General features: G+C 37.6%; 1 protein-coding gene across 2 annotated transcripts in view; it reads left to right on the forward strand.

Moving 5' to 3' along the window:
• The window catches only part of MAP3K2 (mitogen-activated protein kinase kinase kinase 2), a 90,856-nt gene extending 74,208 nt beyond the window's left edge, over positions 1-16,648 (forward strand). For both annotated transcript variants that reach the window (XM_003359437.6, XM_005671635.4), the window contains exons 15-17: positions 6,732-6,861; positions 10,929-11,106; positions 13,966-16,648. In XM_003359437.6, the coding sequence (XP_003359485.2) occupies positions 6,732-6,861; positions 10,929-11,106; positions 13,966-14,191 (534 nt within the window). In that variant the 3' untranslated portion in view covers positions 14,192-16,648. The remainder of the gene's footprint in view (positions 1-6,731; positions 6,862-10,928; positions 11,107-13,965) is intronic.
• Positions 16,649-22,939: the final 6,291 nt, after the last annotated feature.

A 22,939-nucleotide genomic window follows, 5' to 3' on the forward strand; every position in this document is an offset into this window, starting at 1 on the left:
AATGCCAGACCCAAGAGATACTCTGTTTAAAGTCTTGGTGGAAGAAGGAAAAACAGCAATTTTTGATTATAAAATGTTAAGGACATTTTGGAAGTTTTAAATTAAAGCTGGGTAGTATACTTTTATTTTCTATCTTCTTCATTGATCTTTATATTTTTTAACTCTTTTTTTTTTTTAATGCTAAAGAATACTAAAATCATTTACAGACCTCATAGCAGTCTATACTCAGATTTTCCTAAATGCTGTAATAATAGCTAGTTCATCCACACCAGGATTCAGTCCAGAACCACACATTGTATTTTGTTTGTCTCTTACTCTTCTTTTAATCTAGAACAATTTGGGGAATTCTCTTTTGGTTCAGCAGGTTAAGGATCTGGTGTTGCTGTGGCTGTGATGTGGCGTTGCTGTGGTTCAGTCCTTAGCCCAAGAACTTCCACATGCCATGGGTGTGGCCAAAAAAAAAATCTAGAACAATTTGTAGGTGACACATATTTGACAAAGAGATCAGGCTAGTTGTTCTGTTGAGAGCCGTATCTCATAGATTTCTCTCACTGCATCCTTGTGGTGGTGTTTGGTTTATTCCTTTATCCCCAGATTTCCTGTAAACTCCAAGTTAGATCTAAAATCTAAATTAGATTCAAATTTAGCATTTATTAGCTGCATCCTAAATGATGCTGTCCACTTCATGTTGCATCTCATTAGGAGACATACAGTTTCTGGTTGTTCCACTAGTGGTAATGCTAAGATTGACTGTTAGATTGAGGTGATTGACATCCTGATTCCTCCATTGTAAAGTTTTGTTTTTCCTGAAGACCAGAAAGTAATCTGAACTACAGCAGTGGCACATGGGAATATCTGGGTCTTTTTCAGCCATCCACTTCACGTTCTTAACACGGATTAATAACTATTGCCTGAGTCATTAATTTCATTAGGAGATTAAAAATGTGATTTGTTCAAAACTGTCATTCCTTCTTATTTTTAGTCTTGTAGAATACATTCTAATACTAAATGTTTTTCAAGACAGTGGTATTTTTTTTTTTTTTTTGTCTTTTGTCTTTTTTTGTCTTTTTGTTGTTGTTGCTATTTTTTGGGCTGCTCCCGCGGCATATGGAGGTTCCCAGGCTAGGGGTTGAATCGGAGCTGTAGCCACCGGCCTACGCCAGAGCCACAGCAACTCGGGATCCGAGCCGCGTTTGCAACCTACACCACAGCTCACGGCAACGCCGGATCGTTAACCCACTGAGCAAGGGCAGGGACCGAACCTGCAACCTCATGGTTCCTAGTCGGATTCATTAACCACTGCGCCACGACGGGAACTCCCAAGACAGTGGTATATTTATTCACTTAAAAATACATTCACTCTTGGAAGTTCACTTGTGACACAGGTTAAGGATCCAGCGTTGTCACAGCTGCAGCGCTGGCTTGATACCTGGCCTGGGAACTTCCACCTGCCGGAGGTGCAGCCAATAAAAAACCTTATTCATTGTCATAATAGGCCGTATATACGTTAAAAAACGTTTAACTTATGGGTCGTTAAGAGAACAGCTTACTAGAATTGTATGTAGAATGTACAGGATGCAGATTAAGCTTCTGGATCAATAAAACCGTGGATCAGTATCTGATAGTGCAGTTGTCCTTCAGTATCTCCAGGGAATTGGTTCTAGGACCTCCCACAGACATCAAAATCTGAAGATGCTCAAATCCCTTACATAATGATACAATATTTGCATATTACCTGCTCATATGCTCTCGTGTATGTTGTCATCTCTAGATTCCTTATAATACCTAATACGCTATAAATGCTATGTAAATAGTTGTAACTACAATGTAAATGCTATGTAAATTGTTGCCGATGCAGCAAATTCATGTTGTGCTTTTTGGAACTTCTTGGAATTTTTTTTTTCAAATATTTTCAATCAGCACTTGGTTGAATCTAAGGATGTGGAACTGGCAAACACAGAGGGCCAATTTTAATGATTTTTAAATGATTTTAATGACCAATTTTCTTAGTCTTAGGAGAGTAACACCAAACTGTACTTTGTCTTTTATCCTCATGGATAATTGTTTATAGTGACATCATTGTTACTCATCATTGCTACTTTTTTGTTTTCAAAGATTCCATTGGCAGTGTAAATTGAGTTTTTTAAAAATCCCCTTTGGAAAATAAAATGGTAGTATGTATTGAAAGCTTTTGACCTAATAATCTCACAGAAATTTAGTCTATAAAAGTAATCCAGAAGAAGGAAAAAACTGTGTACCTTTATTTTAGGATTATCTGTGGTGGAAAAAGTGGAAATATCAGTGCCCCCGGTGGAAGTAAATTATGATGGCATTATCCAAGAGAATATATATTAAAAATTAAAGTTGTGAAGGCATGTAGCAAAGTTGGAGAAAGTACTTATAATAAGAGAGAGAAAAGAATATAAAATGCTTTTTAAGCACAGAGACCTATATCTAATCACGTGGCTTGTGATAGACCATGATAGAAGATAATATGAAAAGAAGAATGTATGTGTTTATGGCTAGGTCACTTTGCTGTACAGCAGAATTTGACAGAACACTGTAAATCAACTATAATAAAAATTTTTAAATAAAATGCTTTTTAATAGCTATATTTTAAAGTATCTCTTTGGAAAAGAACAGAAATTTAGAAAAATGAAAATGAATTATTTTGGGATTGTAATTGATTTTTCTCTTATTCAGATTTCCATTACTGTTTGTGGAATAAATATTTAAATTAAGAATAAAAAATAGGAGTTCCCATCATGGCTCAGTGGTTAACAAATCTGACTAGGAGCCATGAGGATGCAGGTTTGATCCCTGGCCTTGCTCAGTGGGTTAAGAATCCGGCATTGCTGTGACCTGTTGTGTAGGTTGCAGACTCGGCTCAGATCCTGCCTTGCTGTGGCTCTGGCATAGGCCGGCAGCAATAGATCCGATTAGACCCCTAGCCTGGGAACCTCCATATGCCGTGGGTGTGGCCCTAGAAAAGGCAAAAAAAGACAAAAAAAAAGGAATAAAAAATAATTCTGAATAAATGTGAATAGAGACCCACATTGTTAGAGATAAAATTAATTAAAATGGTTCATTGGATAGAACCAATTTACATCACAAATAGAGACATGGTATTCTGTATATGTTTAGCAATCTTAAGATTAAACTAGGAGTCCCCGTTGTGGCATAGTGGAATCAAATCTGACTAGTAACCATGAGGCTGTGCATTCGATCCCTGGCTTCGCTCTTTAATCCCTAGTTAAAGATCTGATGTTGCCGTGAGCTGTGATGTAGGTCACAGATGTGGCTCGGATCCTGCATTGCTGTGGCTCTGGTATAGGCCAGCAGCTACAGCTCCAATTCTACCCCTAGCCTGGGAACTTCCATATGCTGCAGGTATGGCCCTAAAAGACAAAAAAAAAAAAAAAAAAAAAAAAGACTAGGACTATTCAGAAAGAGGTGTTAGATCACTGTTCTCATTACCTTTATAAAGGCAGCTATCTCTTCAGAATATAGATTATCACACCTTGAATTTGTAAAGCATGTTACTAAATTAATAATAGTTCACTGACGATCTGAATGAATTACACATATGGCAAGCCCATGGCTTATATGGGTTAGATATAGATGTTCCTAGACTATCCTGAACCTCCAAGTCTGAATGATGCTATATAATTTCTCTCATTAGATTTATCAGGAGATACACCTTTATGCTATAGATTCAGGCTTTACCAGAATTGTCATTCTATTCTTCAGTTTTCCCAGACATAGCATTCCATTCTTTAATTTATCTAGAACTACTTTCAGACTAGAACCTTTTATTTTCGATACAGCACAGTTTATTTCTTTCTGTTGCTATTATATACACACACACTCTGCTTTTATCTGACACGGTACTTTCTAACCCATTCTACTTGTTCACACAGAAGAAAATAATATTTTCATGGTGCACAGCAGAAAACATACTACACTGATGGAGCTGTTAGCATCCTAAGCCACTGGCCCAGGTGCCATGGCCCAGAGGATCCATAAGTCTGTCACTCATTTGCAGCCTGTAAGTCTTTGGCACTTATTGTTTGGAAAGTTCAGTTTTGGCTTCATTACTTCAAGTAGAAGCACAATAAGTTGACTGAAGGAATAAGCCACATTGAGTTATAAGTATGCATGGTTGTCTGGGTTCACTTACTGCCTAAGGCTTTCCACACATATTTGCAAGTTTGAGTCAGCAGAATTGCATCTTGCTGTCCATTCAGGGATTGATCATGAACAGTAGAAACAGCAAATGGTTAAATCTTTAAAGTCCAAGGATCCACTTTTATATGACGAAGTACACAGTTTACTAAAATTCAGGGAAAGGCAGGAACACTTGGATATATATTAGCTCTTTAAACACAAAGATTATGAGACAAGTTGATTTGCCAACTAGGTTCCCGCTTCTCCATTCTTTGGCCTTGTGTTGCATCAGTCTAAAAGAAAAAAAGGAGGGATTTTTTTTCCCTCAAGAAGCATTTATTTTTATCTTTTATAGCAGTGATTATTGAAGTACCTGCTCTGGCGCAGTGGCCACAGTGATCGGATTAAGAATCCGACCACAGCGGGTCCAGTTACTGAAGGGGCACAGGTTCAATCCCTGGCCTGACACAGGGACTTAAAGGATCTAGAGGATTCATTACCTAGCCCAGAAACTTCCATATGCCATGAGTGCAGCCATTAAATAAACAAACAAGAATAAAGTAGTGGTTATGTATTAAATTTGCACATTGGAATCAGCAAGGAAGCTTTTTCAAAATTCAAAGACCTGTGTATCAGACTGTTTCCCTTTTCTCAGACCTGGCACCTTATCCTGCCTCAGAAAAGTACTCAAGAAAATTAGAGGGAGTTCCCGTCATGGCTCAGTGGTTAACGAATCTGACTAGGATCTCTGAGGTTTTTGGTTCAATCCCTGGCCTTGCTCAATGGGTTAAGGATCCAGCATTGCCATGAGCTGTGGTATAAGTCGCAGACACGGCTTGGATCCCACGTTGCTGTGGCTGTGATGTAGGCTGGCAGCTGTGGCCCTGATTCGACCCCTAGCCTGGCAACTTCCATATATCGTGAGTGTGGCCCTAAAAAAAAAGGCAAGAAAAGAAAATTAGAAATTCCTTTTTCATATATTTTCTCATGGTTTGAACTAGAATGGTGAGTATAAAAGAAAAACTTAAAAATCTCACATGTGTTCTGATCTTTTAATCATACCCATTTTTTCTCCTGAGAAGTTTGTAAATATCAATAAAACAGTGCTTTAAAAAAACAGAACAAAACAAATAAAATTAAAGTAGGTCATACAGGAGTTCCCGTTGTGGCGCTGTGGTTAACAAATCCGACTAGGAACCATGAGGTTGCGGGTTCGATCCCTGGCCTTGCTCAGTGGGTTAAGGATCTGGTGTTGCCATGAGCTATGGTGTAGGTCGTAGACGCGGCTGGGATCCCTCGTTGCTGTGGCTCTTGCATAGGCCGGCGGCTACAGCTCCAATTCGACCCCTAGCCTGGGAACCTCCATATGCCGAGGGAGCGGCCCAAGAAAGGGCAAAAAGACAACCCCCTCCAAAAAAAATAAAGTAGGTCATACATAGAAGAGCAAGTAGGGCAAAAAAGAGTAAGACAAAAGTACTGGAGATTTTTTTAAATATGTTGCAAGGAAGAGAAGATAGAGCTGACGTAGTCATAGAAACAACAGAGTATCAGTCAAAAAATAATAATTTTTGGCCATGCCCATAGTATGTGGAATTTCAGGGATTGAAACCAGGCCACAGCAGTGACAATTCCAGATTCTTAACCCACTGAGCCACCAGGAAGCTCCCAAAAAATAATTTTAAAGGCTTCCTTCAGCTCTACTCTTCTGCAGTTCTAGTCAGGGATTATCGTAGGGTTTTATGTTAAATTAATGCATGTCATTTCTTTACTAAGAGTTCCTGTGCTGTCCAGCTAAAGCCTCCCAGTCATGAACTAGGATTCCCCAAATTAAAATGTCTAATTATAAAATAAATCATGAGAGTGTAACATATACCATAATGAATATAATAAAAAATACTGTAATAAATTTGTACAGAGGTAGGAGGTTATTAGACTCATCATGGTGATAATTGTGTAATGTATTTAAATGTCATATGACTGGTATACACCTGAAACTGACATGACATTGTACGTCAACTAAACTTCAATTAAAAATAAATAAAATAGGGAGTTCCCGTCATGGCTCAGTGGCTAGTGAATCCGACTAGGAGCCATGAGGTTACTGTTCGATCCCTGGCCTTGCTCAGTGGGTTAAGTGTCCGGCATTGCTCTGAGCTGTGGTGTAGGTTGCAGACGCAGCTCGGATCCCGTGTGGCTGTGGCTGTGGCTGTCGCTGGCAGCTACAGCTCCGATTAAACCCCTAGCCAGGAAACCTCCATATTCCACAGGTGCAGCCCTAGAAAAGGCAAAAAGACAAAAATAAGTAAATAAATAAATAAATAAATAAAATAGCTCCTACTGTGGTGTGGTGGGTTAAGGGCCCGGCATTATCTCTGTGGCAGCACAGGTTCAGTCCCCAGCCCGGCACAGTGGGTTACAGATCCAACATTGCCCAGCTGTGGCATAGGTTTATTTAGTCAGTGAGAGTAATAAATAAATAAACACACACAAGTCTTTAAAAATAAAAATTTACTGGTAGTTTTCATTTCAAACCATACTATAGTTTTTTGTTTTCTTTTATCCAGGGTTCAATTAAGGACCAATTAAAAGCATATGGAGCTCTTACTGAGAACGTGACTAGGAAATACACCCGTCAGATTCTGGAGGGTGTCCATTATTTGCACAGTAATATGATTGTTCATAGAGATATAAAAGGTAAGTAATGAACTATTTTTTTAAATGAGCTATTTTTAAAAAAATATACAGCATTCTCTATCTCTTTTTTTAAAATGGCTGCATCCACAGCATATGGAAATTCTTGGGCCAGGGATTATATCTGAGCCACAGCTGTGCCCTACACCACAGCTATGACTACACCAGATACTTAACCCACTGTGCCAGGTTGGGGATCAAATCCATAAAGACAATACTGGATCCTTGAGCTGCTGTAGGGAACTCCAGCAGCTCACTCTCTCTTTTTTTTTTTTTTTTTTTTTTTTTTTTTTTTTTGCTTTTTCAGTGCTGCACCTGTAGCATATGGGAGTTCTCAGGCTAGGGGTTGAATTGTAGCTGCAGCTGCCAGCCTACACCACAGCCATAGCAATGCGGGATCCAAGCCACGTGTGCAATTGATACCACGGCTCACGGCAGTGCAGGATCCTTAACACACTGAGCAAGGCTAGGGATCAAACTTGTGTCCTCATGGATCCTAGTCGGCTTTGTTAAACTCTGAGCCATGAAGGGAACTCCCTCTTTTTTTTTTTTTTAATGAAACATGGTTAAGAAATTGGACATTTGAATTAATACATCTACCTTTAAAATACTGTAGGAAGACAGTTCCAACTAGTCCTGATGATCAGGGTTCCACAGGAGGGAAACTACCCTGTGGGGTTCACAGGTTTAGTAAAGTTCAAATGATTATAAAAAAAGAGACATGTTTTCATCCAGAGAGCACAGGTATTAGCATATAATGCTTAAGAATAGGGCCCCTGAGGAGCTCCAGCTGTGGCGCAGTGGGATTGGAGGCATCTTGGGAGCTCTGGGTCTGGCACAGTGGGTTAAGGATCTGGCGTTTCTGTAGCTGTGGTTTGGGTCGCAGCTGTGACTCAGACCTGGCCCGAGAGCTCCATATGCCACAGGGCAGCCAAAAATGGGGAGAAAAAAAAAGTAGGGTCTCTGATACCACATAGCCTGGTTTAAATTCAGGCTTTATCTCTCCCTAACTGTGAGACATCTTCTGTGCCTCAGTTCCTCATTTTTAAGGAGGGAAATAACAGTGTACAGCTCAGAGGATTCCTATAAGAATTAAATGAGTTGGAGTTCCTGTTGTGGCTCAGCAGGTTAAGGACTTCTTGACATAGTGTCTGTGATAATGTGGGTTAAATCCCTGGTCTCGCTCAGTGGGTTAAGGATCTGGCCTTGCCGCAGGCTGTGACATAGGTTGCAGATGAGGCTCTGTGGCTGTGTCTGTGGTGTAGGCTGGCAGCTGCAACTCCAATTTAACCCTTAGCCCAGGAATTTCCATATACCGCAGGTACAGCCTTAAAAAAAAAAAAATTAAATGAGTTAATGCATATAGTATGCTTAATACCATGCCTGGTATCTAGAAAGCACTCAAAAGTTAGTTACAATCATGATGTACTTTATGTTGAGAGCATTTTTAAAGCTGTGGGATGGATATCATTACCTAAGGAGAGAATAAAAAGAGAGCCCAAGACTGAGCTTTGATGAATTCCAGCTCAGTTAAGCTCACTTTTTAAAACTCAGCTGTTTTCATGGATCAAACATAAAGTGACTGCATGAAGCAAGACAAAATTGATTGGTAGAGATGTGTGAATTTAAGAGTCTTAAAACTCTGTTCTCCAAAGCATACCGGGAGGCTTCATTCTGTAAAAACCAGGTTGTGACCCAAATGTTATGATTACTTTATTTGGGAGTTCCCATCATGGCGCAGCAATTAAACCCATGAGAACTTGGGTTTGATTCCTGGCCTCGCTCAGTGGGTTAAGGATCTGGCATTGCCGTGAGCTGTGGTGTATGTTGCACATGCAGCTCGGATCCTGTGTTGCTGTGGCGTAGGCTGGCGGCTGCAGCTCCGATTGGAACCCCTGGCCTGGGAACCTCCACATGCCATGGATGTGGCCCTAAAAAGACGAAAAAAAAAAAAATCACTTTATTCAATCAGTTGTTGAGAATAATGAACAAATACACACACACAATAAATTTAAAACTTCTTTCCATTAGCCTTCCTGGGAACTCTTAGGAGCTATCATGAATTTACTCCCTTTTGGTGGTGTGTCACATCCTGAACAAGGCCATATTCAGGCTAAAGAGAACATTCCCAGCCAGTTTCAGTCATAGAGTAGAAACTGCTGCAGAATGCCTGGGCAAGACCCCATGTATAGTGGAGCTGACCGGTGAGTCTTGGAGATGACCACATCACTCATGATCTGAAAAAAAGAGGAGCCTATCTTTCACCTCAAGATCCACCAATTCTTACCAGTTGTCAAGTATAAAACCCAGTAGTTTAAAGAACCATGTAAGGTGGTGACAATTTTGTAATGTATAGAAATACTGAATCACTGTGTTGTGTACCTGGAACTTACATGGTAAAACAAAGAAAAATACATAGGGAAATGATTTTTATTATGAATTAGTCTGTTAGGAATAATCTTTATTCAAACAGTTACTCCCCAACTGGGTTTTTTCACCTTGCCAGTGTGAGGAGGTTGGAAGCAAGGTGATTTATAAACAGTACAGGGCAAGATATATGATAAAAGTGTAAGATATAAAATTAGATGTGCAGTATGACCTCAAGTATTAAAGTATGGCCTAGGAGAAAAATTTCCACATGATTAACAGTGGTTATTTCCAAGTGGCAGGATTAGTGATAATTACTTTTCTCCTGGATACTTTTTACTTTTTCTGTATTTCCTAACTTTTTATGATGAGCAGTTTTTAAATGGCAAAGGAAAAGGAAAACTAGCTGATCACTTTTGTTTAAACCCATGAGTTCATAATGAAACCTAGGATAAAAATTAATTGATCATTTTTGCTAGGGAGCCTACTCATTATTTCATAATAGGGTCCTTTTACTCTGCTTTTATGAGCTGTACTACTGAGGACTAAATAGTGGATGAAAGGAGACTTATCTTTATAAAAATATCTTAGCTAACAAATGACAGATTAATAGATAGAAACACTGAACATTAACATCTGCTGACATCACAGAGATAGTCTCGCGTTACATACCTCCTATTCATAAACTATAACATCATCTACAAAATAGTTTTGCCGAAAAACAAAAATATCTTGAACCTGAATTTCATCAAGCCTCTAGGTACAGCTACCAAATTGTAGAAATATAGAATATATACATAGAATAGATAAACATGTTAAATTTCCTCTTGGGATGGATTCAGCAAAATCTAGACCATAAGAAAGCTATAGGCAGACAACTTAGATTTTTCATAAATTGCAAAGAAAAACAGGTTGGAGGGAACTATAGATTTGGACTTAAGAGATAGATGTATCAGTGATTCTCAGTGTAAGGACCTTATTTAAGAAAAATGTGAAAAACAGTATATATTTAATAATATTAAGGAGTTATTGTCTATCTTATGTATGATAAGAGTTCTTTTAAAGATATGTACTAAATGATTGATCATATCTTTAATTTGATTCAAATAATATGAGAGGGGAAGAGGAAGTGGCTCCAGTTCAACCCCTGGCCTGGGAACTTGCATATGCTGCAAGTGTGGCCCTGAAGGAAAAAAAAAAACCAACAAGTACCATATAGACAAGAAGATGAAGAATGAAGAATTTTATTGAGAATTTCCCTTGGAAGTACCTGAGGAGATGCTAGGTTCTCAGGGAAATAATCTTTAAACATGGGCCTGCTTGCTTTATGACAGAGAAACTGGGGCCAAGAGCCTGCTGTTTATTCATTTTCTCTGAACTTCGCATTCTTAGTCCTTTTCCCCTTTTCTTTTTCATCCTAACCTCCCACTTGGACCAGTTCTGTTCAGTGGGAGAACCTTCTTAGGTCCTGAAGCACACACAGGTGACTAATATTCAGTGTTTATATGATGTCATTAATGCACACTGACTGTGACTGGCATTATGCCAGGTACTGCTTGGAAGATGAAAAGCAGTCTGATTTTAGAAACAGATTACTAAGTGAATTCTACACAGTCTACTAAGTATTTCTCTGCCATTGTTCTTTTATGTTACATTCCAAACTGCCAGTAAAAATAATGAAATGAGGATATTTCTTGTTGTAGGCGCAAATATTCTGCGAGATTCAACAGGCAACGTCAAACTAGGAGATTTTGGGGCCAGCAAACGGCTTCAAACCATCTGTCTTTCGGGGACAGGAATGAAGTCTGTCACAGGCACGCCATATTGGATGAGCCCTGAAGTGATTAGTGGAGAAGGTTATGGCAGAAAAGCAGATATCTGGTAGGTTTTGATTGGGGATTTGTCTGAAAACACATGACTTCTTATGTATTTCCACCCAGGATGGAAATTACTGAGCTGGATTTAAATTGTCTTTTGTACTTTTTAAATAGGATATCAGGATTACAAGGATTAATATTTTAATTATGCCTCTTTGAGGCTTAGTAATTTACTAAATAGAGCTCTTGAACCTGTCTGTCTTCCATTCATTCTTTAGGAAGGATTTCATCTTAAGCAAATTTCAGCATTAGAAATCTATCTTTATTTATTTCCCTGAAAACTTTAAAAGAAATTAATCTTTATTATTAGTCTTATAATTCAGCTAATCTTTTTTTTTTTTTGTCTTTGTAGGGCTGTACCGGAGGCATAATGGAAGCTCCCAGGCTAGGGATCGAACCAGAGCTGTAGCCGCTGGCCTACACCACAGCAACACCAGATCCAAGCTGTGTCTGCGACCTACACCACAGGTCATGGCAATGCCGGATCCCCAACCCACTGAGCGAGGCCAGGGATTGAACCTTGTCCTCATGGATACTAGTCAGTTTCATTTCCTCTGAGCCACGATGGGAACTCCTGTTTCAGCTAATCTTTAATTGCTTAATAATTTTAAGTTAGAACATAAAGTGGCCATTTACTACTTCCTACTAAGGAAAGTTTTTTCTTTTTTTTTTCTTATTAAGTCCACACCCGCTCTGTGGAAGGCATATGGAAGTTCCCAGGGTAGGGATCGAATTGGACCTGCGGCTACCGGCCTACCCTATAGCCATAGCAACACTAGATCCAAGCCACATCTGCCACCTATACTGCAGTTCACAGCAACACCAGATCCTTAACTCAGTGAGCGGGGCCAGGGATCAAACCTGCATCCTCATGGATACTAGTCCAGTTCCTAACTGCTGAGCCACAATGGGAACGAACTCTTTTTTTTTTTTTAACTCAAACACAAACTGCTTTATTTATTGAACAATGAAGTAGTAATAACACAGTAATGTAGTTGTAACAAAGCCATCAACAGATCAAAATTAAGACAAAGCTAATTAGAAGGCATTACTTCAGCTCAAATTGGTTATTTCCTATTTCCTTTTTTTTGTGTTTTTGCTTTTTAGGGCCGCATCTGTGGCATATGGAGGTTCCCAGGCGAGGGGTCAGATCTTAGCTACAGCTGCTGGCCTATGCCACAGCCACAGCAGTGCAGGGTCTGAGCTACCTCTGCAACCTACACCACAACTCATGGCAATGCCAGATCCTTAACCCACTGAGCAAAGCCAGAGATTAAACCTACGTCCTCATGGATGCTAGCCAGATTTGTTAACCACTGAGCCACAACAGGAATTCCTCCTATTTCCTTTAAACAGGAAAAACTACTGTTGGTCTAGTGGTTCTCAAACATGTCCACACATTTGAGGAATGGAGGGAAAGAGGACGTTTGGTACTTCAAAATTAGTCATAAACAAAGCCCATCTCAGAATAGTTATATAACAGTCACTCAGGAGTGAGGCCCAGGCAGAGATTTCTGATGTCATTGTTGAGAACTACAAGTCTAAAGTAATGAGCAATAAAAACCATGCCTTCAAAGCAATTTGAAAGCAAAAAGTTAAAAAAAGAAATATAATAAATTTCTTTCCTCTTATTCTGGGAAAAGGAGGAGAGAAGCACCTATTCATTCTCATTTTTTTGTCCATATTTTATTGCCCAAAGTTGAGCTTAACAAACGTCAAATATTGAAGGTTAGGCAAGGAGTCCCTGTTGTGGCACAGCAGAAACAATCCGAGCAGTATCCGTGAGGATGCAGGTTCGATCCCTGGCCTCACTCAGTGGGTTGGGGATCTAGTGTTGCCGTGAGCTGTGGGGTAGGTCACAGACATGGCTCAGATCCTGCATTGCTATTGCTGTGGCTGTTAGGCCAGCAGCTGTCGCTCCAATTCAACCCCTATCCTGGAAACTTGCATATGCTACAGGTGTGGCCCTTAAAAAAAAAAAAAAAAGGCATTTTATTAATAAAAGTTATGTTATAGGAGTTCCTGTTGTGGCTCAGCAGAAACGAATCCAACTAGGAACCATGAGTTTGCTCAGTGGGTTAAAGATCCAGCACTGCTGTGGTGTAGGTTGCAGATGCAGCTCGGATCTGGTGTTGCTTTGGCTGCTTTGGTGGGCCTGGTGGCTTTAGCTCCAATTGGACCCCTAGCCTGGGAACCTCCATATGCCATGGATGTGGCCCTAAAATGCAAAAAAAAAAAAGTTATGTTAAAAAACAATATTCATTTCATGTACCACAAATTAACCTTTTGGTGCAACAAAAGAGGAATATTTGAGTGTTTTCTATTTTTACAACTGTCAGAAGTCATTCAGATTTAGAATCTAAACATAGCTTTTTCTTTAAGAATGCCTATGTAAGATGCTCCCCTATAGCTATTGGGGGCTCAGTATCGACAGTGGCATCTTTAAAACAGCTTTTCCTCACTTTTCAGGTTGGGGGATGATATCCTATCAGGTATGGAAAATAGCACTTTTCCTTAAGAATAAATGAATTCACTTCAAAATGTCTCCTCCAATTCAGAAAACCTCATTTCTTCAGCCCCTACTGTCAGGTCGCCTTCAATGTCCGCAAACCAGGGAGGCTTCCAACCCATTATGGTGCAGCCACAGCCCCTGCCTTGAGTTTGCACCTTTGCAGGGCTGCCCAGGATGCAGCAGAAAGTTGCAAAGCCAGGCAGCAGAAGCTTTGTAATGAAACTTTACCTTTGAAATCAAGTCTTATTTAGATATACATGGACTTCACACCTGTTTCTATTCTGCAGTTAGTTAACTGACTTTCTTTCACAGTGATACCATTTGTGTAAGGTTTATTTTATTTCTTCTCAGGAGCGTGGGCTGCACTGTGGTGGAAATGCTAACTGAAAAACCTCCTTGGGCAGAATTTGAAGCAATGGCTGCCATCTTTAAAATTGCCACTCAGCCAACGAACCCAAAGCTGCCACCTCACGTCTCAGACTATACTCGAGATTTCCTCAAACGGATCTTTGTAGAGGCCAAACTGAGACCCTCAGCTGATGAACTTCTAAGGCACATGTTTGTGCACTATCACTAGCAGCCAGTAACCTTCCTGTGCCTCTACCCAGCTCCCATCTATTCATTCACCTTCTCTCTGACTGCACTTTTCTTTTTTTACAAAAAAGAGAGATGGGGAAAAAAAAAGACAAGAGGGAAAGTGTTTCTCTTGATTCCTGGTTAACCTAAATTTTTTATATTTAATCTTTTTTTTCCCTTACAAGAACTTGAAACTTCTTTTTTTTTTTTTTAATTTTTATAATGTACTGATGTGGTTCAGAGAGATAAAAGCACTTTAGTACATAGTCACTCTTTTTAGTACAAAAAATCATTCAGAATATCTAAAGATTGTAGAGTCTTTCCCTGTGTCACTGACAGATTGGTGGTAATGGGGAGACATGGAAAACAAGGAGAAGAAAGTGATGTATAATTTGTAGTTTTTAGTGATAGTATTTAAAATAGATTCTTGTTTGTGGGGTTGAGCCCTAAACTTGAGTTTAGGATAGGTACTCAACTTAAAGAATATAGGTTCCTTCTTATGTCTGTATTCTTTAGATCCTAACCTCTGTCTACCAGACTTTTTGCTCAGTAGGAATCTTGATAGAAAATATGAATCTCTAGGAGGTATGTTTATTTGTTAATCCTAACCAGTATAATAAGCAAATACACTATAATAGATCCATGTTACTGGAATCTATAAACCTTGAGGGATAGCTTTCTGCTTTAAAAAAAAAAAAAAAGATACTGTGTTTTATTTTAAAGCAGATATGGGAAGTCAGTAAGCAAATCCAAATTAAAAGACAAAAGGAGATTGCTCTAATTAAATGTTTTAGTAGTAGAAGAGACCACATTTGCCAGTCAACAGAAATAATGAAAAGAAGAACTAAATGTTGTTTTTAGTATATTTTAAACTATGCTTTTTACCTGAAGGGGAAGTTTCAAAAGTAAAGGAAAGGAGAAATAATCAAAATCATGTATACTATATCTTCCTGTTTCTAGCTCCTGATTTCCCATAGGCAATGTTCTTTAGGAACTAAGAGTTTTACCTGGAGTATCCATGTGTTAAAGCTAGTGTCATGAGATAAAACCCTTGTTCTTGGGATCGCAGAATACTGAAGCACCTCAAAAAACGGTTACCACTTGGGGATAATTTTGCTTGGCATTTGACAAGGCCGGGAGGCATTTTTTGGTTGTCACAGCTAGGAGGCTGCTAGAGGCATCTAGTGGGTAGAGGCCAGGGATGCTGCTGAACAAACTGCAATGTACAGGGATAGCACCTCTCCCCCCAACACAAAGAATGATCCTGCCGCAAATGTTAAAAGTGTCAAGGTTGAGAAACCCTGATATACATACCATTCCCAGTTATAGTCTGAAAAAACAGCCATTTACAAAGCAGGTCCCTTGCAAGATAAATTTCAGAGTGAAAGTGATATAATGCATAATGAGGGCTTTACGGGAGCAGATACCACTACTTGAAGTCAAGGGTGAGTTATCTCCACAGACAGCAAGTAGCAATCCTTTCCTTACCAGCTGCATATTGCACCCAAATCAGTAACTTCCATTTTAGAAGCAAAAGGAACTTCAACATGGAGCCTATTGAACTCAGCCATCTGTATGTATTCTTTCCTCGAAAGTCAATTCATAATTATGGGAAAAGAAAAGCATATCAAAACAAAGTATTAACTACTTTATAAGAGGTTAAAAATAGCGGGTATTTCTAATATAATGTGTCCACCAAGAGCAAAGACATTAAGCAGAAAAGATATGACTGATAACAGTAATTTGGCCTCTTGCAATTTTTTCATTGTATTACAGCAAGTGCTGAGTACTTTAATTTTAAAGATCTAGAAAGTAATACTCTAACTGGAGGCCGTAAATGTGATGCCTTTTATGAAATTCATAAGGGACGCGGATGTTTTATTTTCTGCCGAAAGGTATGCTTGTTTAGGAACTTTTAAAAAATATCTTGTTTCTGAAGTTAGGTAGATCTTGGCTTACTGTTTCAACGTCCTATCTGGCATTTCCTGCAAGAATATCAGAGAAGAAGTGAAAGCACAATAGACTTGTACAGCTTCTCTCATACCCTTGTAATGAAAGGAGCAGCTTGCCAGGAAGAATATGAATTAATGGCCTCCTCCCCCTGGAAAATCAACTGCCAGATCTTGTGTTGTAAACATAGTCCCCAAGGATGTGGATCTATTATAATTTCTTGATCTTTTATGAGTGAAGGCATCTCTTCTACTTGAGCAAGATCATGGTATCTGGACCAGTGGGCTTTCCCTTTGTTCCCTTGTATTGTGTGGTTGTGATTTCCTTTTGGCTCATTTTTGGTCTGTCAGGGTAATCAGCAGTGCAGAATATGAGACAGATGCTCTTTAGAGAGAAATCTTGGAAGGCTGTGAAACCCAAAGCAAAATCGTTTGCTCTTTTCAGTCTTTTTTTTCTTTTCAAAATGATAAAGAAAATAAAATCACCTGAAAGGAAACTACTACTTTAACACTGCTGCGCAAGACCTCTGTTTTATAAGAAAAATATTATTAGCTATGGGAAAGTATTTCTTTCTGTAAAGATTTAAAAATAGACTAATAGTTTATAGAGTTATATAAAAATGTGATGTGAATTTATTTCAGACAAGTTATAAAGGTACCAAAAACCACAGTAAAAGTTTATATATATATATATATATATATATATATATATATATATATATATATAAACTACTAGAACAAAAAAGCTTAAAGTGAGGTGAGGTATGGAAGACCAAAAGTAAATTTAAAAGAAAAATTTGAAAGGAAACACCTCTATCAGGGGCAGTTAAATGTAACACTCCAATTTTTTCTTTCTAATGTGTGGATCAACAAAAGAAATTTGAACTTTTTAAGATGACTCTAAATGTGTTTTGTTTTTTAAATGCACAACTGATTCTTCTATATTGTAATGTTTCTTTGCCGAGGCTGAAAAATGGCCAGACTGCTAACTTTGTGCCTTTAAAATGCATTCTGCTTTGATAGTGGCAGACTTTTTGGTGCTGGAGAAGATTCACTAGCAGTCTTATGTGCTTTTCAGGAAATACCTTTCTACTTAGGCCTTGAGAGATTCAAAATGGCATGACTTAGGCTTGGACCAAATTTAAGATCTTTTAACATTGCAGACATGGTATGTTGAATAAAAGGGTTGAAAGATACCATCATATTGACTAATGGAAATTTCGATGGTAATTCTTTAAGATGCATTTAAAAGTATACAGACTTTGAAATTTTCAGTATGACTATCTTGAAGGTTTTTTCAGTTTTCCTCATTTACAAAACATGTTTCTAACCTGAAAAATGGTTAAAGACCACTGCCTTAGAAAGTTTTCAAAGGCACAGTCCATCTTACATAATTTATATAAATAGAGATTGAAATGTTAGTGCACAGGCTGAACTGTAAAAGAAAAATTAAAACTTATTTCATAGTAAATTGAATTGGCTTTCACTTGAGGGAGTCTTATTCTTAATAGAGCTACATTAAAAAGGTGAAATTATTTCTTTAGAGTAGCTTTCTCTGCTACTTCAGCTCTTAGGTATATCAGGTGTGGTTTATAGTTCTAAGATACATGAAATCACTAAGAAAGTCAAATCTGAATCATTTATAGGAATGACCAAGCTTGAGTGCCAAAGCCAAACATGTTCACCAGATGCAAACTCCTTGGCCTACAGCAGAGTTCTTTGTCAATGATTTCATTTGGGGTCTAGTGACCAAGAGCTTGATATAAAATCACCTGGTGTTAACCAAGTATAGGGATCTATCAATTTTTTTTAATAAGATGAATTTTTTTCATTTGCTCATTCAATATTGTGGCTTACTGTGTCCATTTCTAAATTAACTTATCCTTAAGGATATCACAATCTAGGAGGAAAAATGGGCAAACAGATAGCTAACTTGTTTTTATGGCACATTCTAACCTTGAAAGTTCAGCCATAATATTTTAAAATGTTATTTCTTATGAAGTGAGAGGAAAACAATGTTGGGTAACCATTGGCTATTGTAAACTAAAATATCATGAACAACAGAGATTGAAAATATCCCCAAATTGGAGGGATCCCCATAGGTCAGGCAGCCTCTCTCTCAGGACCCCTCTTCAAAACCCAGCCTGTGCTCAAGTAGTTCCAGTGATGGGGAGCATTTATTCCATAACGTAGTATTTTTTCTTGTTTTTTCTTTCAGGCTAAGTTGTTAAAATACCCAAAACATTTGATAGAAATTGAATTCTTTCAACAGTATTATTTATACTAAGATCAGGAAAATATCTTGAGACCTTACTACTTTATATGAAGTTTGGCCTTTGTTACAAATGTAATGTTCATATTTATTTGGATTTTAAGATTGGTTAAAATGTCAATGAAAAGCAATTTAATTGTTCATTTTTGGTAGTGCCTTTTTCTCTGTATGCCTTAATTTTGTTTTATATCAATAATAATTCAAGTTACCCACCGAAATGAAGGTTTTTCCAAAATCAGTAGGCTTCAAGAGTCATTTGGCCTTAGACTGTGTTTTGGCCCTTAAACATTTCTTAATGCCTGCTTCTTCCACCTACCCCTTTCTACCTCTTTTTTTTTTTTTTTTTAATATGTTAGAAACATTAGCATTAGTCTGTGATAGTCACACTGCAGTTTTACTTGATGCGAATTCCTAAGACAAGGAGAGAAAGAGGTATTCTAATTCTAATGTGACGTAGTGAATTGTTTTCCAGGTTGATTACTTGATTTTCAATCACATTGGCACTGTCCAAATTCTTTATATATTATGTATATATAAAGTATATATCATGATTCAGTTATAATTTTCAAAGCAGAGCAAGAATGGTGGGTTTTGCCCTAAAGAGGTCCCGTTTGAATGGTTTACAAATGTTAAGGCAATGAGACCTAGGGCAATGAGCAAGAAATCCAGGGATAGCAAATTCTAATCCTTACTTTTAACTAACGTTTTGACTAAAACCTTAGTTTCCTTTTCTGTGAAGTGTGTGTATGTGGAGTTGGGGCAGGGGTGGGAAGGAAGGAAAGGTATGACTGTCCAGTTAGATTAGTCTGCTCTTGGAAGAACAACTCAAAAATAGGTGACCTCCTGGTGACAGGCGAGTGTAATCGTCCTCAGGTAGGAGCGCCAGCACATTTTCCACAAATAGCTAGTACAGACGATTGTTCAGTAAAGGTATTTGTTGTAAATTGCCAAGCTCTTGGTTGCTAAAGTAGATTAAAGTTGAATTTGTATGTGTGTATAATAGCTTATATATAATTCTTAAATAGAAAGTAATTGGTTTTGCATAGTTCTTCATGAGCTCTTTTGGAATAGAAATTCTGCCAGACATTATCAAAATAAGCTTCCTTAGCTTAACAGGCGTTTAAAAGGAAATTGTTTCATACCTCTTTTTGTTGGCTAGGGAAGGCGTGCTGTGAAGCCAGTGTTCCTCCTTTACAGTCGTCTTTAGCTCTGCTTTGACTTCTACCACAGTCTGGACAGGATGCTGTGGCAGGTGTGGAAGTACCTGGGCCAACCATCTCTCTGCACTCATCTGTCAGAGCTGAGGGCACAGTGAGCCCTCAGGTGGGTCCAGAGAATCTTCTTGGTTATAGTGAGGACATGGTCCAGTTTCAGAGAGTGGAGGGAGGAGTCAGAGCTATAGTCAAGAAAAGAATAAATGTTATCTGTTGCCTGTATACAGTCTCTTATGTAATTCCTCATGTTTTTCATAACTGTGCATTTTAATTGACAGTAATGATATTTTTGTTAACAGCAAAGGCATTAAATCAATGAGTACTATTATTCTCTATGCCTGATGATGTCTTGTTTGTATTTACAATTTGTATTATCAGAATCACCTTAAACCAAAGCTTTATATTCTCTGCACACATAGCCAAAATGATTAGCACTGTTACTTCTGCCCACCTGTAAGCTAGTAGTATAAAAATGATAAAGCAGGTACTAGTAGAATTTGTGTATCAGTCTAGCCTTCAAGTTAAAGGACAGGTGCTCAGTGTTTGCATTAAGACATGCAGAATTTACTTTGACTATTATGGAACTATATGGACATTACAAACTTGAGCTTGTACATGTGCCAATCTTACTAATGCCACTTGACCACAGAGGCATACACATATACATCCACATGGCATGCCTCAGGTTGGTGGCATTCTTTCTTCCTGGTGTCTTAACATTTATGAACTTGTGTTTGACTTGAGGGTCACTTCAGGAAAGCTGTGAAGAAAAGTAGGTTATGGATTTTTTTGTACCATAGAAATTTTGGAACATAAGGAAGAGTACAGAATTTGTCCCCCATTAGGATTTCTGAGTCCTTTTAAAGCCAGTAAAGTTTGTGACTATACTGAAAAGCACTTTTGTGTTCTCTTACATAACTATTGGTGATTTTAGCATTAGCATTACTTGGAGAGGAGAGATAAGTAACAAAATTATATCTTAACTCTGTTAGATCCTTAGGCTCCAAAATGGACTTGTCATATTCTCATTTTTTCCAAAGATTTTTTTCCACCTGGAATAAGAAAAAACTGGTGGAAACATTTGAGCTGGAAAGATTTATGGGCAAAAGAAAATAGGCCAAACCCTTGCAATATACCCTGTTCAAGTGAAAGTACAGTGTCTGAGAATAAGAATACTTCTTTAAAAACAAGTGGTTTTAATACAATCTTAATTAGTAAGTAAAGGTTTACATTTTTTCTATTGCTATTGGTTTTAAAATTTGCTACCCTGCATTCTGAAATATTATAAAAGTTAATACCAAAAAATACTTTTATTGTCTGACATCTCTTACATTTCACATGGTTCTTTTTATTCAAACATCACTGTAAATAAAAGTAAACTTGGATAAATCTGAGAATAAACTTTTAATGTTGCAAACTATGATTATCAATTTGTAAATTTACCCTTTGACCTAATGTACATTTTTAATGTAGCCATTAAATTCTCTATATTTAATCTGTTAGTTTCTCTCTGTAAACGTTTTTAATCTCATTTGAATGCTGGGCAGTTTATAATTATGTACAAAGGTGTTCTTTTCCTATCCAGGTTGACTTTTTTGCACATTTTTGGAAATGTTTATTTGTACACTGATTTACTACTCTGACAGTCATCGTTGATGGGTGTGTGAGCATCGTGAATGCGGATGCGTGCATTGAACTACTGTCTGTCTCTGTGTTTAAACTTCTTTTAAGATGTAACCGTCAGTAACTGCACTGCTATTACTGACTTAAATGGACACTCTTGCTTTTACAAAGTATACTTATCTATGGTTCTATCTTTGTTGAAGAACTCAGGAGTTCAACATCACTTTCTGATTTTGTATGCTTTCTAAAATCCATGACTAAGTTGAAAGTATGCTTGTACTCTGTGTGTCAGGGGATGTGTGTGTGTGGAAATGTCTTTTTCTGTCTGTAGGCACATGTATATATCCCAGTAATTTCTTATTTTCATTTCTACATTTTTATGAACTTGTTTTATAAAGGTACTGTTTAGTTAGAATAATTAAATATATATAAAGCTTTCTGAGAGATTATTTACTATATGAATATATTTTCAGCTGGCTGATCAAAAGTATTTTTTTAATTTTGTTTTTAACCATTCAAAATGTATTTGTATTTCCACAATTGGATGCAGATTTACTTAAATATCTACCAATTAAAACACTCTTGCAAAGAAGAACATTGAATTCTCTTTGAGAATTCTGCAAAATGCAAATTAAGAGGGGAAAAAAAGGTTTTAAGCAGAAGCAAAAACACTGTCCACTAAAACAGCCTTTGAATTCTCAGAGCTATGAAAAAATGAGAAATTAAATTATCTTGAAGAGATGTCAAGGTTTTTATATCACCAGTTGCTGTTGGCCTGTCCTACGTTGTTTTTTAATATTTCCTTTATTCTACCCCAAAGATTTCAACATTTAGTTCTCTCACTGGGCAAGGCCATACCTCATTTATAAAATACATCAACATATTGTGATTCTCTGTAATTGACTATAAATCAGTTTAAAAATGTCCAAACATACATTGTTGTGTCTTTATGCTGTACTGTGTGTTTTAAGTAACTGGCAGAAAAAGAATTGGGAATTAAATTTCCAGTCAGACAATGTGAGAAAAAAATAAGAAAAATCTTTTGTTTTTAATATGCGGTACCACGTGAAATGACTTAATGTTAGGAATAAAGTCCACTGTTGAAGTCGAATGTCACTAAGCTTATTGTGTTATAAGGAGCCGGTATGATTAGAAAAACCTACCAGAAGCCAGATACAGTGTGGTATGTGCCACATTTCATGCACATTTTGACTTTGTGTTCTTTCACAATTGTGCTTGTAAAAATGTATAAAATTTCTGAGTTTTACAGTTTTTATGTACTTGTTTTTTCTTGCTGGTAAATAGCTTTTTTTTTAAACCAATGTGAAAGAGACCATGTTTATATTTTGTTAGTGACCAATGACTTTGTTTATATGGAAATTTGTATATTGTTGGCACACATCTCTGTTTAGATTTATCGTGCATGAAGGCCTGCAATAATTAGCACAACAAAAACTGCTTTTTCTTACATGTTCATTTTTTGAAAGATTGTGGTGCAAAGGCTTACTCTGAGTAACCTTCTGGACTATGGAATGAATATAAATGAATGGCACTTTGAGTGTTAATAAAGCTGATATTTATTTCCACTGTGATGGCTGTGTCCACATCTGTTCTTGGTCACGTGTGCTCAATTGTTTGTCCTTTGCCTGAGTTGTCCACTTTCAAGGATACCCACAACAAAAAGACCAACT

The sequence above is a fragment of the Sus scrofa genome, chromosome 15 (assembly GCF_054392235.1).
Source record: "Sus scrofa isolate SSC_HxYL_T2T_F1_AM1 chromosome 15, Sscrofa_HxYL_maternal_Yorkshire_Landrace_v2.0, whole genome shotgun sequence".
Lineage (NCBI taxonomy): Eukaryota > Metazoa > Chordata > Mammalia > Artiodactyla > Suidae > Sus > Sus scrofa.